Below are 15,610 nucleotides of genomic sequence, written 5' to 3'. Positions count from 1 at the left end.
TATCTATTTCTGTTCCTTAATGACTATTTCTTTAGGTTTCGATCTTCTTTCTCCTTCTCTTATTGCTTAGTGTGTATATGCGTGTGTGTAATTTTTCTTCTAAAATATGGCGAACTGTGTGGCGGAGTGGTTAGTATAGCTCTCCACGACGCCAGGGGTCCCAGGTTCGAATCCCAGCCTGGGCATGGATGTTCTTTCTGAGTGTCCCTACATCAGTTTCATCCTCATCGTCCCGATTAGCCACAAGTGGACAAGAGCGACGCTAAATAACAAAAATTAAAGTAATCCTCTAAAAAGTCTCTAGGTGGCTTTTATTTATTTATTTTTAGTTTTAAGTCTACATTCTGCTCAGGTACGCTAATCGGGACTGGGCCTACAGTTTAAGGTGGAATCCGAACCACTATGTGCATCCACCTGGAATCGAATCCAGGATCCTCTTCGGTGATTGGTGATCGTGGTTGTCAAGATTCGATTTTCTCTCCCTATTTTTCTCTAATTTATCCTCTGATTTTTCCAACTCGTTATTTTTCTTCTGTTCCTTTATATCTATATTCTCCTCCTTTTCTATTTTTCATTTCCACTCTACCTCTTCTTTTCTTTCTGTTTCTCTCTCTCTCTCTTTCTTTTCATGAGGAAATCGATTAGGATAACACGTTGTGCGTCCCAGAAAATGGACGCCATCACTTTTCCCGCGGAAGTTTGGCAACGAAACTTCTTTGGCGGAGGAGATGAGGAATGTTGCCACTGGCGGAACTGGTGTTTTGTCTCTGGGTCGAAATGATGACACCACGTTTCATCCTGAGTCACAATCCTGTTCAGAAAGTCTTCAGAAAGTCTTCACGCATGCGTTGCAAATGTGCAGATACCGAATCGGCGATGCGCTCCATCCTGGCTCACAATTCCACCTGCTGAAAAGGAACGGCTCAACATTATAGCGTGTAACCTCGTAGGGTATCCATACGAATACTCTCTAACATACAAAAAATTCATGAACCAAAACTGCTTCCTTCTGGGTCAGGACACAAACTTTCCAGCCGACCCTCGTAAGATATTCTCCAGGACCCGCTGACGACCTTCCTTGGAAGATTGAAAAGTACGGACGAGGGAAGAAAGCAGAAAATATTGTGTGTTGCAGGGGGAGATGGTGGTCACCGACATGAGAAGTTTAACAATCGATGAATAAACCCTGAGATCCCCCTCCTCCTCCATTGTATTCGTGTCAGGTGACCTTTTTGAGGATTTACTTTGCTCTATAACCTGTCCCAACTATCTGCGGAGCAGGCGAACGAAAACAAGTCTCTGCGCAAGTAGTGACGCACGTGAGAGGAAACTGAATTCCGTGGAGGGGGGACGCGACTGCAATTACCAGCTTTCGAACAGCGTCTACTGCTTCGCTTTGCCCACTCGATTTCCTCCCCTTCTCTGCCGCTATGCGCGGCCTTGCTCCAGAGATAACTGAGACATGGTATAAGTGATATGATAAAATATTGCAGATTGAACACACTGCAGTAGAATCAGGATGAAGTATCATCGTTTGCGTTCAGGACTTCTTAATAGATTCTTTATTCACTTGTTTTTCCTGGTGGCTGTGCAGCAGCAGACTGCAGTGTTGCAATGCATGGTTCACCTTGCCCTACTTTGTCGCTGGCTGCAAGCTAGAGGAGTAGGCAACCGGTCTGTTTCTTTACCAGCAACCGGCATCAACAAGTCAGACGACCTTGAGTATCGGGAATTATCAACGCGTAATCGCAGAGCGGGGAAATACTGGAGACGTTTGTCTTCTGTATTTAGTTATTTATTTATTAAACAAATGATGCCACAGAACAGTGGCGTATGCTGAGTGTAAGACCTGTTCTATCTACTATGACACCTGGTCCTTGGCTATGGAGGAAGGGAGAAGACTAGACTTATTCTTGACGTCTTCAAGGAAGCCACGTTGCCATCCAACGGTAGTCAGGTTGCAAACTTATAAAAAATCAGGTTGCCAACTCCTAAGAATTCAAGTTGCCAACTCCTAAGAATTCAGGTTGCCAACTTCTAAGAATTCAGGTTGCCAACTCCTAAGAATTCAGGTTGCCAACTTCTAAGAATTCAGGTTGCTAACTTCTAAGAATTCAGGTTGCCAACTTCTAAGAATTCAGGTTGCCAACTTCTAAGAATTCAGGTTGCCAACTCCTAAGAATTCAGGTTGCCAACTCCTAAGAATTCAGGTTGCCAACTTCTAAGAATTCAGGTTGCCAACTCCTAAGAATTCAGGTTGCCAACTCCTAAGAATTCAGGTTGCCAACTCCTAAGAATTCAGGTTGCCAACTTCAGAATCGCCATTATCTTCTTTTTCAAATCAGCTTAATTCACACAGTTTCTAAGAGATTTCTCTTCAGTATTTTACTTTTTAGGCTTCAGGCTTCGCAGATAGCCTAGCTAGCTTAGCCTGGAATATAGGCTCCTGCCACAGAACATTGTTCCATTGAGGCATACATACATTTTGTGCATTACATATATTTGTGCATAACATCCAGTAAATTGTTTCACTAATTACTATATAGACGAACTCCTCACTCCTTTCTCCACTGAGCCAGTAGGGCTCTTTTGAATGATTGAAGTGACATATTGTATATCAACGCTCGGATCATTTGCTACCACTTCATTATAATTTTTACCCATTTTTCTACATCGAAAATATCTTTACATAATTTGTTCTAGATTTTGGTACACGAAACAACCAGGTTTCGGTCTGGTTCCCATTTGAGGTACACGATATTGTAATACAGATACTAACCCCATAGAGTCTATTTTGTTATTTGCAATTTTATATAGCGTGCTCATCAAATTTAGATTACACCTTTCTTCAATTTTTTCAATATTAAACTGCGATACAAGCTCAGAGTACGGAGTGAAATTAGAGTTCACTTTGTCTTTTTTGTACTTTAGATACCTCAAGAATTTGGATTGAATCATCTCTATTTCCCTCATATGTTTTTGTCCAAAGGCTGCCATATTACTGATGCATATTCTACGAGGGAGCGTACTAGGGAGACATGCAATGTTATTAATATTGATGTACTTTTCAGATCTTCCCCACATCCTTTTATGAATCCTAATTTCTTATACGCTTGGTTAACGATATGATGGATATGCTCTTTAAAACATAGATTTGCGTCATATGTGACACCAAGATCCGTGAATTTAGTGACCCTAGTTATTTGTTTTCCTCCCATCTGACACTGGAAGTTTCTTATTGTTTGAACGTTTGTTATAGACATTACCTGACATTTATCAAAATTAAGAGAAAGTCTATTATTTTCGTTCCATTGTAGTAATCTATTTACGTCTGCCTGCAAGTCAAGGCTGTCTTCGTCAGAGCACATTGTTCTAAATATTTTTACATCGTCAGCAAATATAAGGCAACGCGATTTCGTAATAATTTTCGGGAGGTCGCTAATAAAGAGTAAGAAAAGGAGTGGGCCTAAATTGGAGCCCTGCGGCACCCCAGAAGGCATAGGGTATTCCCGATATACGTATCCTCTATAATTGACAAATTGCTTTCGATCCATTAGGCAAGATTTTAGCAGCATAATTACGTTTTAAGAAATATTAAAATACGATAGCTTCTGAATTAACGAATTTCGAATCTAACGCCTTGGCCAGGTCAGCATAGAATACATCTACCTGTCTCCTTTAGTCTAATTCATAAGCTACAAAATGTAAGACGTGCAAATCAATGCAATAAGATGCACCGGGGGGGGGGACTTTTTATTATTTTTAAGACAACAAAGCCAGAATATGCGACACAAAAATTCGCACTTGGTACAGTTAAGTTCAGAGGGAAAACATACAACGTGTTACTCGACCATTATTCCCATTGAAAATTTTCAAGAGGGGGGGGGGTAGCACTACGTGAAAATAGATGTCGCAATTCAACTCGGTACATACGTGATGTTTCCTGTTCGAACACGACCCGAAAAGATCTCTGTCGTAAATCCTTTTCGATTATGAGATTGATACGAAGTAACTGATTTCACTTATATATATTAAATAAATATTTTACATTATGCTTACTTACTCAGGGTGGCGACAGACCTGGAAAACCGGGAAAAGCCAGGGAATTTGAGGTGTCAAAAAAGTCAGGGAAATGTCAGGGAATTTTGTCTTGATTGATTTTTTTTTTTTTTGAAAGATATCGTTTATGAAACTCTGCACGGGAACAGGAAATCTTGTTGCTAAGTTTCGGCCTCAACTTTTAGGCCCCTTTTAAGAACAACACAACCACGGCTCCAGAAACCAGTGATGGCAGGAGGGGAGAGAGAGAGAGAGAGAGAGAGAGAGAGAGAGAGAGAGAGAGAGAGAGAGAGAGAGAGAGAGAGAGAGAGAAATTTCCGAAGGGGCAGAAAAATGTGTTAAGCCTCTAAATATTACGTATAAAATGCATTGAATTATCATTTTTTCTTGTCCGTATGGGAGTAGTAAGGTGACAGAACTGTCAACAGATGACAGATGGAGGGGATGGGAGCGGGTGGCGCCGTCCGATAGTTGTCGGACGTCGTAGTAAGGCATTTTGTTGGACAAACTGAAGGAACATGGAAACAAATAGGGTCCATTGATACATACGATTTTTGTCGAATATCGCCACCCGAAAAAGTATCCCACTACAACATGCGACAGTAATTGCATGCATGGAACTCTTATGGAATTGATTTTTGTTGGATGTCTTCGGACTGCAACATCCAACAAAAATCGCATGCATAAACAAGAAGAGCTTTAGACTGCAAATATGCTGCTGGAATTTTATTACTCTCCTGGCTGACTTCACCTTATTTAATGTAGCAGTGCTTACAAAGGTTTTCTTTCATCATCCTGACGTATTACTGGTTTCGCATAAGTTAACACACGTTTACAATGACATTGCACTATGCTTAGATATCAAGAAGAATCCAACATAACTGGATATATATTGAATACTATCACGAAAAAGTGAAACATAAAGGTGCATTGGTGAATGTTATAAAAATTTGGCAAGTGAACCTCAAATGCTCCCAACCTCAAATTTTCTGCAACACTAATATTGCAATGAAATTGACGCCACACTCTGTCCTGTTTGTTTAAACTCACGAGAGATGGTCATTAATCTTTCACTGAGTGAAGTTAATGTCCAATATTTTGAAATAAAATACTAATAATAAATACGTAAATATTTTAATATCATATTTACTCGAATCATTCAATCATAAAAGCATATCACTTTGTTCAAGAATTGACTTTTCTCTGCCAGCCCTGCTAAATTTTCACTTTTCATCTACTGATTTATACGAGGGGTTACCAGAAAGTAATTTCCAATTAGTAGGAACCTTGATTTTTAGCAAACGCGAAAACCGTGAAAAATATTAATTGCTGCGAAGTTGTGTTTAAGAATGTGCAGTGATGTCTGGACACATTTTTCGTCCGTTCGGAATATCGAAATAACGCGAATTTGGCATAAAATGCGAATTGTTGGCATGAAATCCCAAGATTCTTGTCTTTTCTAGGCTTAAAGAAACAAAATGTGCCATATTTGTGTACATAGAACATGCAAGTTTCCAACATTTATTCAAGAGTAAACTATAATGCTTGTTATACATGGAATAATTCCGACAGCCACATTAAATCATGTATTTCGCACGATTTTTCCAACTTCAATCAAAACAATTTGCATCACAGAGCAAAGTGGCAGGGTTCTAACAGGATATCGCGTGCGTATCTACCGTCACACGGGAGCCAGATCTTCAGTATTTGTCGCGCGAGATGTGTTTTGAATTACCAAGCTAAGTGCGCACCATCGATATTTGTCGAGCAAGAAATAATGCAACTCAGTCGTTAGGGCGTCTGGCTAGCATGCGAGAGACCCGGGGTCGATCACCTGCAGGGGAGAACCGGGATCTTTTCTACCTGTTCCAACTGCTCCGGCGCCCACCCAGCGTCGCATCAAGCGGATACCTGGAGGAAACTTTTGGGGTTAACAGTAGCCAGGACCGTGGTGCTGATCACATCACCCCCAACTTCGGCCGTGGTTAAGAAAGTGTGGTGCCCTAACTCCACACCCCCTAGATGCCTTCATGGCTTGGTCATAAGCACAGGGGAGCACTTTACTTTTACTTTTACTTCCTCAAAAATATGTTCCAACATATCAAACTGTCATGAAAATACGTAGACCAGGTGACCTTCAATTTAGAATAATAGTTTAAAAGCACAATGGAAGTATTAAGTTCTGGTATATTTGGCAGAAAAATGTTCTAAAACAAAAATGCGAATTTTGGGAAACGTAACACTAACAGGGAAAAAAAAAAAGATAATGCCAATTTTTGGTGCCATAATATATCGATACCTGTCACGTGAGATTGATTGATTTAAAACTTTTGGGTGCTTCGCCACTTATGGTCGCTATGCACCCTTCAGTATATACGGGGAAAATTCCATTATCTAAATCCCTTACCTTAAAATAAAACAGGGGATATTGAAAATAACTTTCCAAAAATAACTTCCAAGATATCAAACTCTAACGAAGAGGCGTAGGCCATGTCACTTACAATTTGAAACAGTAGTTTAAATACACCATGAAGGTATAATTTCAGGTATTTGATAAGAAATGTGAATAACACCAAATAGTAAAAAATAAAAAAAAGAGTACTTTGAAAAACAATAATAAAAAATCAAGGTCCTTACCAATTAGCCATAAATAAGACAAGAATATCAGAAGTAATTTATTGCATTAGTAACAGTGAGTCCTAACCTAATTTTCGGCATAATCAAAACCGTTGTTCTGGCATTTGTCGTAGCACTAAATTTTGTATGTCCATGGCATATGTCTCTGACAGCAAAGACTGGAACTATCTCTACCGCAGTGTAGCTGTCAAATCCTTGTCCTGCCAGAAACCTCTTCAGTTGAACAAAGAGATGAAAGTCGGTACATGCAAGGCCAGGGCTGTACAGGGAGTGGTCCAAGATCTCTCACCTGAAGTGATGCAAAGGGTCCGCGTATACTCAACTGTATGAGGTTGTGCACATTCGATTGACCTTCTGTGAATTATCTGCACCATCGTCTTGACCACTCAAGACGTCCGGTCTACACACCTCACACGAAAATCTGATTACTACACGTAGACTACATCGTAGTCGGTGGGAGACTGTATGAGAGCTGCAATCTTTAACCTAGAACTGTCCTAAAACGGCTGCATTGCGACTGTACCAGATTACAGCTACATGCCACTTCCTCCGGCCATTAGTGCTGCGTACAGGCACCATTGGAATTTTATCAGGACTGCCCTCGTATATAAACTTTCAGAAGCTGTTATTGTGTTGAGTGTTCCTTTTTTAGTGTACCTATACAATGCAATTCTATAAATTTACTCATAGTAACCCCTAACCCTATAGCTAGGGACATTGAATTTTCGTGATGCGCGAAAATGCGAAATGTGAAGAAACGTTGCAATTTATAACATTCTGCAAATAATTACATCACCAATGATGAAATATGTGCGAATTTCATTCGCGAAGTAACGCGAAATGTGTGCTTTTCCACGAAATAAACGCCTTTTCACGAAATATCATCGATTTAAGTAGGAAACACGCAAAAATCGGCAATCGAGGCCGTGTGTTTACACTGCCGATTTGTGACGAAACAGTTGTCTAAAGTAACCTACTACTAGCAGTTGTAAAACAAAATGTCTTCGATCACATCGGAAAAAGCTGCAAATTGTGATTTCTCATGCGCATAGTCTCCATTCGAAAACTTTGCTAATTGCCGTGCTCGTCAAGCTGCATTTCTTTTGTTTCTCTTAATCTCTTCACAGCTGCCAGTTATATTCAACTTGCTAGCTGTAGCAACGATTTCAGCATTAGTCTGTCTGCGAAGAGTAAGATAAGATAAGAAAGGCTTGGAAGCCAAAACGTAAACAAACGTACGCTCTGTGTTCACCATTTTCTGAATAGATTCATTGTTAGACTTGAGAAAATATAACACAAGCAGATGCTGATCACAAAACTTAAATCTTTTTTTTTTTTGGTATCCTCTCACCATTCAAAAGTGTGTGCCGAAATTTTTTTTTCACCGCTGGTATATACCGCCGACCTAGCATTTTTTTTACCGCTCTCCTCAGTTTTTATTTACCATAAATTTGTCTCCCTACCTATAGCGCTACAGCCCAATATTGGGCCCTGGCTTACCTACCGACTGCTGGCCTCCCTCCCACGCGGGCCACCAAGGGGGCGTGGAGATCTGCAGCCAGACTAGGGGGTCGGGTGGTCGGCCCGACCAACCCTCAGCCGTTGTAGGACTTGGCGACCGGATTACGCTCACTCACTCGGAGCTCCACAATTTCCTCACGATGGTGGGTATTCAAATATGAATACAAAAAGTTATACAAATACAAAAGTTACACAGATACAAAAAATTACATACATATACATATTACAAATTTTGAACAGAGGAGAAAACTAAAGGACAGAAGAAACAAAACATAAACAAGTAACAAACTATAAAAGCTTGAGAAGATTAAAGAAATTATACGAATACCACTATTTAAATAGGAAACAGGAATAATCAATACAAAGCAAAAGTTCAAATTTGAATTCGTTTATATGTATACAAAATTTAGAAAGCTATAAATTGTATTTGCGACTATAAATAAATCACTCTAGAATTAGATCTGTTTTATTTGTATATTATATCTAATATGTTGTTTAAACTATATAGATAGTTTTTAATATTAAAAGCAAAATCCAAATCAATTCCATTCGGGACAATATTATTATGTTTACTTAATAATCTAATGATTGGAGAATTTTGATGGAATTTTGTGTTTGATTTATTGCAGTAAAATGGTTGTCTTACTCTTAATACCTTATAATTGACGTTAAAGTTTATCAACTGTATAAGATTTTCACACTCAAGTATACCATTGACAAGTTTGTATAGGAATATATGGTCAGCCGTTTCGCGTCTTCGTTGAAGTGTATCACATGAGAATTCATTTAGTAATTTAACATAGGAGATGCGATCCGCATATGAAGATCTCTTGTATTTTTTGTAGTAAATATGTCGTAAAAATTTATTCTGAATTTTTTCCATTTTATTGATATGGCATGAGATATATGGGTTCCATACCGTACTCCCGTATTCTAATTTTGCTCGTACAAGATTATTAAATAAATATACTAAAGAGTTGATATTAAATAAATCTTTGGAGTTTCTTAAAACAAAGCCAAGCATTTTATAAGAGTCGTTAACTACTTTTTCAATATGAGTATCAAAGGTGAGTTTGTTGTTTAACCATATTCCTAAATCCTTGGTAATGGTTTTTCTACTTAAAGAATTACTGTTAATTATATATTTGTGAGTGTATCTCATATGTCGTCGAGCAAAAGAAAGTACAAAGCATTTATTGACATTAAAAGAAAGCTTATTTGTTTGTGACCAAACGTAACAATTATTTAAATCGGACTGGAGAGCTAGGCAGTCAGTCTCATGATTTACTCTCTTGTATATTTTTACATCATCGGCAAACAATAAGCACTTGGAGTATTTAATTGTTCGTGGTAAGTCATTAATATATAATAGAAAAAATAAAGGGCCCAAATTTGAACCCTGTGGTACGCCAGAGTGCACAATAAACGGAAAAGAGGTTACCTGATTATATGTTACAAATTGGGTTCGATTACTTAAATAGGAAGCTACTAGTTTTAATAAACTTATGGAAAAGCCAAAGTTTGATAATTTCTGAAGCAAAATTGAGTGGTCTAATTTGTCAAAAGCTTTGGCAAAATCAATATATATTACATCTACTGGGGATCCCTCATTAAATGAGTCAAAAACAAATTGGGTTAATGTGATCAAGTTCGTTGTAGTACTTCTGTTCGGGTAAAACCCATGTTGCTCTGTAGTTATAAATGGTTTGACATGGTTAAATATTTTTTTATAAATAATTTGTTCAAATATCTTAGACGGAGCGGATATAAGAGATATAGGTCGATAGTTTTTTACATCACAAGCATTACCAGATTTAAAAATGGGGACTACTTTACTAATTTTCCAAATATCGGGAAATATTTGGGTTTTTAATATCAGATTAAATATATGACAAAGTGGTATGCGTAATACGTCAGCGCAAGCTTTAAATATATAAGTAGGAATTTGATCCGCACCACTAGATTTACTCGATTTTAATTTTTTTACAGATTCGTTATAATCATCATTAGTTACTGAGTGAATGTTAAGACAATGAGTTACTTCAGTATAGGAAGGTTCAGGAATTGAATATGATGAGGGAGAAGAGGAATACACACTGTTAAAATACTTAGCATAGGAATCGGCAATTTCCTTGCTGGACTCAAGATTTTGGGCTTCATAAGTCATTTGTTTCTGTTTACTTAAATTTCTCTTTTTGTTTTTAATGAAATTCCAAAACATCTTTGAGTTATCAGTGATATTTTCTTCAACATTTCTCAAATAAGACTTGTATGGTTTACTTATCATACTCTTTAAATTCCTACGTGTCTCTATAAACATAATGTTGTTATAATAGGATAAGTTCTTCCTTTTCCTATAATATTCTTTGTTCTTTAAAGTTCTTATTATTTCAGATGTGAACCAGCTTGGATATGATCTTTTATATCTTTTCCTTTTAGGGACATACCTACTTATAACTGCGTCTAGTAATGAGTAGAATTGTGATAATGCAATATTTGGATTATGATGTTTAATTATTTGATCCCAATTTACTTTCTCCAGGTCCTTATATAGGCCAAGAAAATTCGCTTTTGAATAATTATAAGTGGGTACGCCACTGATCTTTTCTCTGAATTTTATAAAAGAATTTACAATTTCGACAATCAATGCAGGGTGATGGTAATCTTCAGGTACAATCGTATCGGTAGATCTAATGACATTAATATTAGTTAAATTAGTTAATACTAAATCTAAGGTTCTTCCATTGCCATTCCTAATACTATTGGAAGAATGGAGATTAAACATAGAAAGAAAATTTGCTAATGCTAATTCCACCCATGCGGAATGTGGCTTCATCAATAAACAACATATCTTCCTGCTCCACTGCCTGTAACAGCTCTGCACACATTGTTTCGCGACTAGCACAGTCCACCCTTTGTAACTTGTGCACCACCTGAAAATGGTATGACTGTTTTTTTAGGGTGTGAAGGAGTATCTTCCACACAGTCGGTTGTGGTAACAAAAGTTCCCGGCTTAATCTTAACCTTCTTGTTGCATTTGAGTTTCTGGTGATGGTATAAAAAAATACTTTCTACCCGCTGCATGGTTTCGGCTGCTACGCTTGGCCTTACCGGAAGTTTAGCATTGTTCACAGTACATGCTCGCTTGAAGTTTTGAATCAGTAGCCTGATATTAGCCCTGGTTGGAACAGAATTGTGGAATTTCCTTTCGAACTTTGCCTGGACCTCTTTGAAGCTTAATCCCCGCAAACGTTCACGCACCACACCTATTCTCTCTTCAGTATTCAGGATCTTTCACATCATGTACACGAAGAAGAAATCAGCAGTTTTCACAAAAATGGATCGAAACTTTATATTCACCCTGTAGTTGACATGACTTTTGCTGTAACCCCCGTAGATAGCCTACTCTCGCCAGTAACAGCAGCACGTTAGTTACTGTTGATTACAATGAACATCAAAGCATATTTCCAAATTATCCATTGAAAATGCACTCCGATTATCTCTGAACAATAACTTGTACTGTACAAACTATATTTACACATTACACGTAGTCAGACGTACATATTTGGATGTCATTTCATACTCCAGCTCCCTACGAGAGCTTTCAGATCGAAGCGCCAAGTGACACGGATCGCTTGTTGCTTGCATGTCCCTCGAACAGGACAGTTTTCTCAACGATGTGCATCGTGTAACCTCGGTCTTTTTAACGCGGTGCATGCTTTCTTATAGACTGGAAGGGTCTATGTCGTTAGTCGCTTATCACTTTGACGTGAATCGCCCTTTTCGCACGTCGCTTGTCGCTTCGATCTGAAAGCTTCCTGCGGCAGCTTTCGTACCTTAGCGACAACCGCCGTCCCAGTCTAGAAGAAAGCATTCACTGCGCATGCACGACGAACAGGACGAGACGACATGATGCACCCTGTTGAGAAAACGACGCAGTTCGAGCGAGACGCAAGCAGCACGTGGCACGTGCTGCTTGTAGCACTCAGGTACAGAAAGTTGCATTTATTCCTGAATGTTCGTTTGCAAGTGTCGCTTGAGCCTTTAGTCTGAAAGCTCACTAAACCATACATTGTTTTATCAAAAACAATATTTATGCAAATATTGGTTTCATGCCTTATATGGTGAAAAAAGTATGCGAATAATTTATTACTGAAAAGATTTAATTCAAGGAAGTGCATGAATTCAGAAACATATTTAGTAACAATATAAAATAAAAGAAAATGAGGGTGCGACATCCACATACACACACCCATATATATATATATATATATATATATATATATATATATATATAGAGAGAGAGAGAGAGAGAGAGAGAGAGAGAGAGAAAGAGAGAGAGAGAGAGAGAGTATATAGAATTTACAGGAGAAAGAATGGGATGTACAGGGTGAGACAACAGTCACGTTCAGATATTGATATAAACAACGTCAGATACAATAATATTATTATAACACAAAACAATAGTCACCCACCTCAGAGAAACAAGGCAGTCTACGGACCGGATCGACCGACTCCCATGTGAGGAACAGATTCAATTTTAAAAACTGAAAAAACTTGCCCATTTTGAGGATTTTTTTTCCATCCCTCGCTGCTTTAACTCACCTTCCTTGGAGATGACCTGGAGAAAGTGCTGGAGTGAGTCCCGGGCGCAGTCGTTCAGATCTGGATCGTTGGCTTTACAGACGTGGAAGATATCGGCTTCAGGAGTAAAGAGAAAAAAGATTACAGGCAGAAACCACATGCATTTTCAAACCAGTACCATTATATTTTCTATCCAAGAAGATTTAATTTTTTTGCAATTTATCTCAATTGTGTTGATTTGTTTCAATTTCCAGTCTCTTCGTAAATCGTACGCTATACGAGGTGGTATCCAGAATTCTCGGGACTGGTGCTGCCAACTGGACAGCTGCTATAGTAGCGCGATGCAACGGTAGATGCAAGTACTAGCATAACTTGTGAATCAGTGCACAACATTTCACGTAAGTGGGTGAACGCGCTGACTGTTTACGTCCTTTTAGATGGAGTCGTGTTTGTGGTGTGTGTGGTGATTTAGCGATGGATCCGAGAAAACACCTAGTATGCATCAAATTTTATGCAAATTTGAGGAAAAGTGCGAGGGAGACATTGAAAATGATTACACATGAGTTCAGGGAAGAAATCGTGAGCCGTACACAGGTGTTTGATGGCATGCTTGGTTCAGGGCCAATCGTATGTTCGTTGAGGAAGACGAACACTCAAGGACGCTTCTCGGATACACAACGCCCGACGATGTTGTCACAGTTCGAAATTCGTTGGTGAGGTTCGACTTTGAAGCATTCATTACCTTACTGATGAAGTGGGAGCTGGTCATGGGTCATGTCAACGGATTCTGACCGTTGAATTGGGCATGCGTCATGTCAGCGCCAAAATTTGTGCCGAGGATCCTGACAGCTGATCAGAAGCAGCAGCGTATTTTGTCTGCAAGGAGCTTCGTCAAGTTGCCTCTGACCATGCAACCTTTTTGTCCAAGGTTGTCACTGGTGATAACACCTGGGATTACGGTTACGACCTTGAGACGAAGCAAGAACCGTCCCAATGGAAAAGTCCATCTCCCCAAGGCGAGAGAAAAGCGAGACGGGTCAAGGGCGAAATAAAGGGGATTGTGTACGAAGAATTCGTCCCCCCCCCCCCCAAACAGCCAATTCCATTGTGACGTTTTGTGCCCGCGGCATCAAAATGTGCAAACGTTGGCTTTTGCGTACTTCCTTGTTCACCAGAGGCTTTTTTTTTTTTACTAAAAATAGAATGATATTAATTCCACCCCCACACAATTCGCCTGACTTGGCATCCGTGGCTTTCTTTCTGTTCGCCAGAGTGAAGATCAACTCGAATGGCCGTCAGTTTTGCACAATTGATATGATAAAACACAATGTTGAACAGTCTCACAGGACACTACTTCCAGGATGCATATAAAAAAATGGCAGAGACACTTAGATCAGTGTGTACGCGTGGAAGAACTACTTCGAGGGTGATGGTGACCAATTGGCCCAAGGGGAGTTTTTGACTACGTGATAGCATGTCACAAATCCATGGGCGTCCGGAAGGGGGGGGCAAGCGGCGACCGTGCCCCCCCCCCCCTGGAAAATGAAAGTCAACCAAAAATTATGTATTTCACACATATAATTTCATTTTAGCCACAATAATATGTGTTAATTATTGCATGAACACAATAATTTCAAATTTAAGCAAAGTTTTTTTTAGGGAACAACACTATTTTTGGGGAAAATGTGCCTTGTTTGAACCCCCTGGAAAAAAAATAATACCTTCCTTGCTCCTCCCTAGAAAAAATCCTGCGGACGTCCATGCACAAGTCCCAATAATTTTGGATATTATTTCGTATTTCAAAGGTTTTACTGACACATTGTAGCACAAGAGATTCTCTGATACACAAAACACACATTATATATATATATATATATATATATATATATATATATATATATATATATATATATATATATGAGTTTTTGTTCCCTAAGCTTCCTTCTTCCCACCCCCTCTTCAATATCTCATTCTCTCAATAGCTCTTCTACACCCTCTCTCCTTCCTTCGATTCATATCCCTCCTCCCCATATCTTCTCAGCCGTCTATATCTCCATGTTACACTCTCGATTTCACTTCTCACTCACTCCTCCCTTTGTACTCACACCCTCCACCTCCCCCATCTCTCCCTGGATTTCTACTTTCTCTCAATTTCCAAATCTCCCTGTCTCATTTTCTCCCCTTCTGTATCAATATCCCCTCCTTTATACTCTATATCTCCCTCACTATCCTTCTTTCATTCCTTCTTACCCTCTCTATCTCCTCTCTCTATTTCCTATCCTATTCTCTGTGTCCTCTCTCTCACCCTCTATCCATGTCCTCACTATCTATCTCTAACCTCTCCTCTCCCCATATCCACTCATTTCTCTTCTTGCACCCTCTCTCCCCCTCACCCCCTCCCTTATCTTTAATCTCTCTCGTTCTTACTCACCCTCTATCATCCCCCTGTCATTCTCTGTCTCGCCTTTCTGCTCTTCTCTTGCACACCACATTCTCCCTCTCTAAGACCCTCTCCACTCTACCTCAGCCCCTCCTTTTCATGTTCTCCTCTTTTCCTTCCTCCATCCCTATCTCCACGCGCCAGATTCCAGGATGAGGGTCTCCCTCAATTGTGTGTTTTCATGTCAAAAGGATACGCCAGCCATCTGTTACTTAAGTAACTAAAATGCAATACTCACAGAATTCCATCGATGTGCATTGTGATAGTAAGCTTAACAATATTGTTACAGCAAGTAATCGTCTATAGCTTTCCATTATCGCCGTTGATTGAAGTTACCTCCCTTGAGAACGGTTCGATGAGACAATGTTA

The 15,610-nt window shown here is 39.2% G+C and overlaps 1 protein-coding gene across 1 annotated transcript in view; it reads right to left on the bottom strand.

Annotated features, from left to right (window-relative positions):
- The window catches only part of LOC145994040 (protein takeout-like), a 76,482-nt gene extending 61,189 nt beyond the window's left edge, over positions 1 to 15,293 (bottom strand). The window contains exons 1-2 of the mRNA XM_083130123.1: positions 15,233 to 15,293; positions 12,823 to 12,918 (exon numbers count right to left, since the gene is read on the bottom strand). Coding sequence (XP_082986249.1) covers positions 12,823 to 12,918; positions 15,233 to 15,293 — 157 coding nt within the window. The remainder of the gene's footprint in view (positions 1 to 12,822; positions 12,919 to 15,232) is intronic.
- Positions 15,294 to 15,610: the final 317 nt, after the last annotated feature.

This window comes from Lepisma saccharinum, chromosome 10 (genome assembly GCF_977018435.1).
Source record: "Lepisma saccharinum chromosome 10, izLepSacc3.1, whole genome shotgun sequence".
Taxonomy (NCBI): domain Eukaryota; kingdom Metazoa; phylum Arthropoda; class Insecta; order Zygentoma; family Lepismatidae; genus Lepisma; species Lepisma saccharinum.
This window is presented reverse-complemented; position numbering and strand designations above follow the sequence as displayed.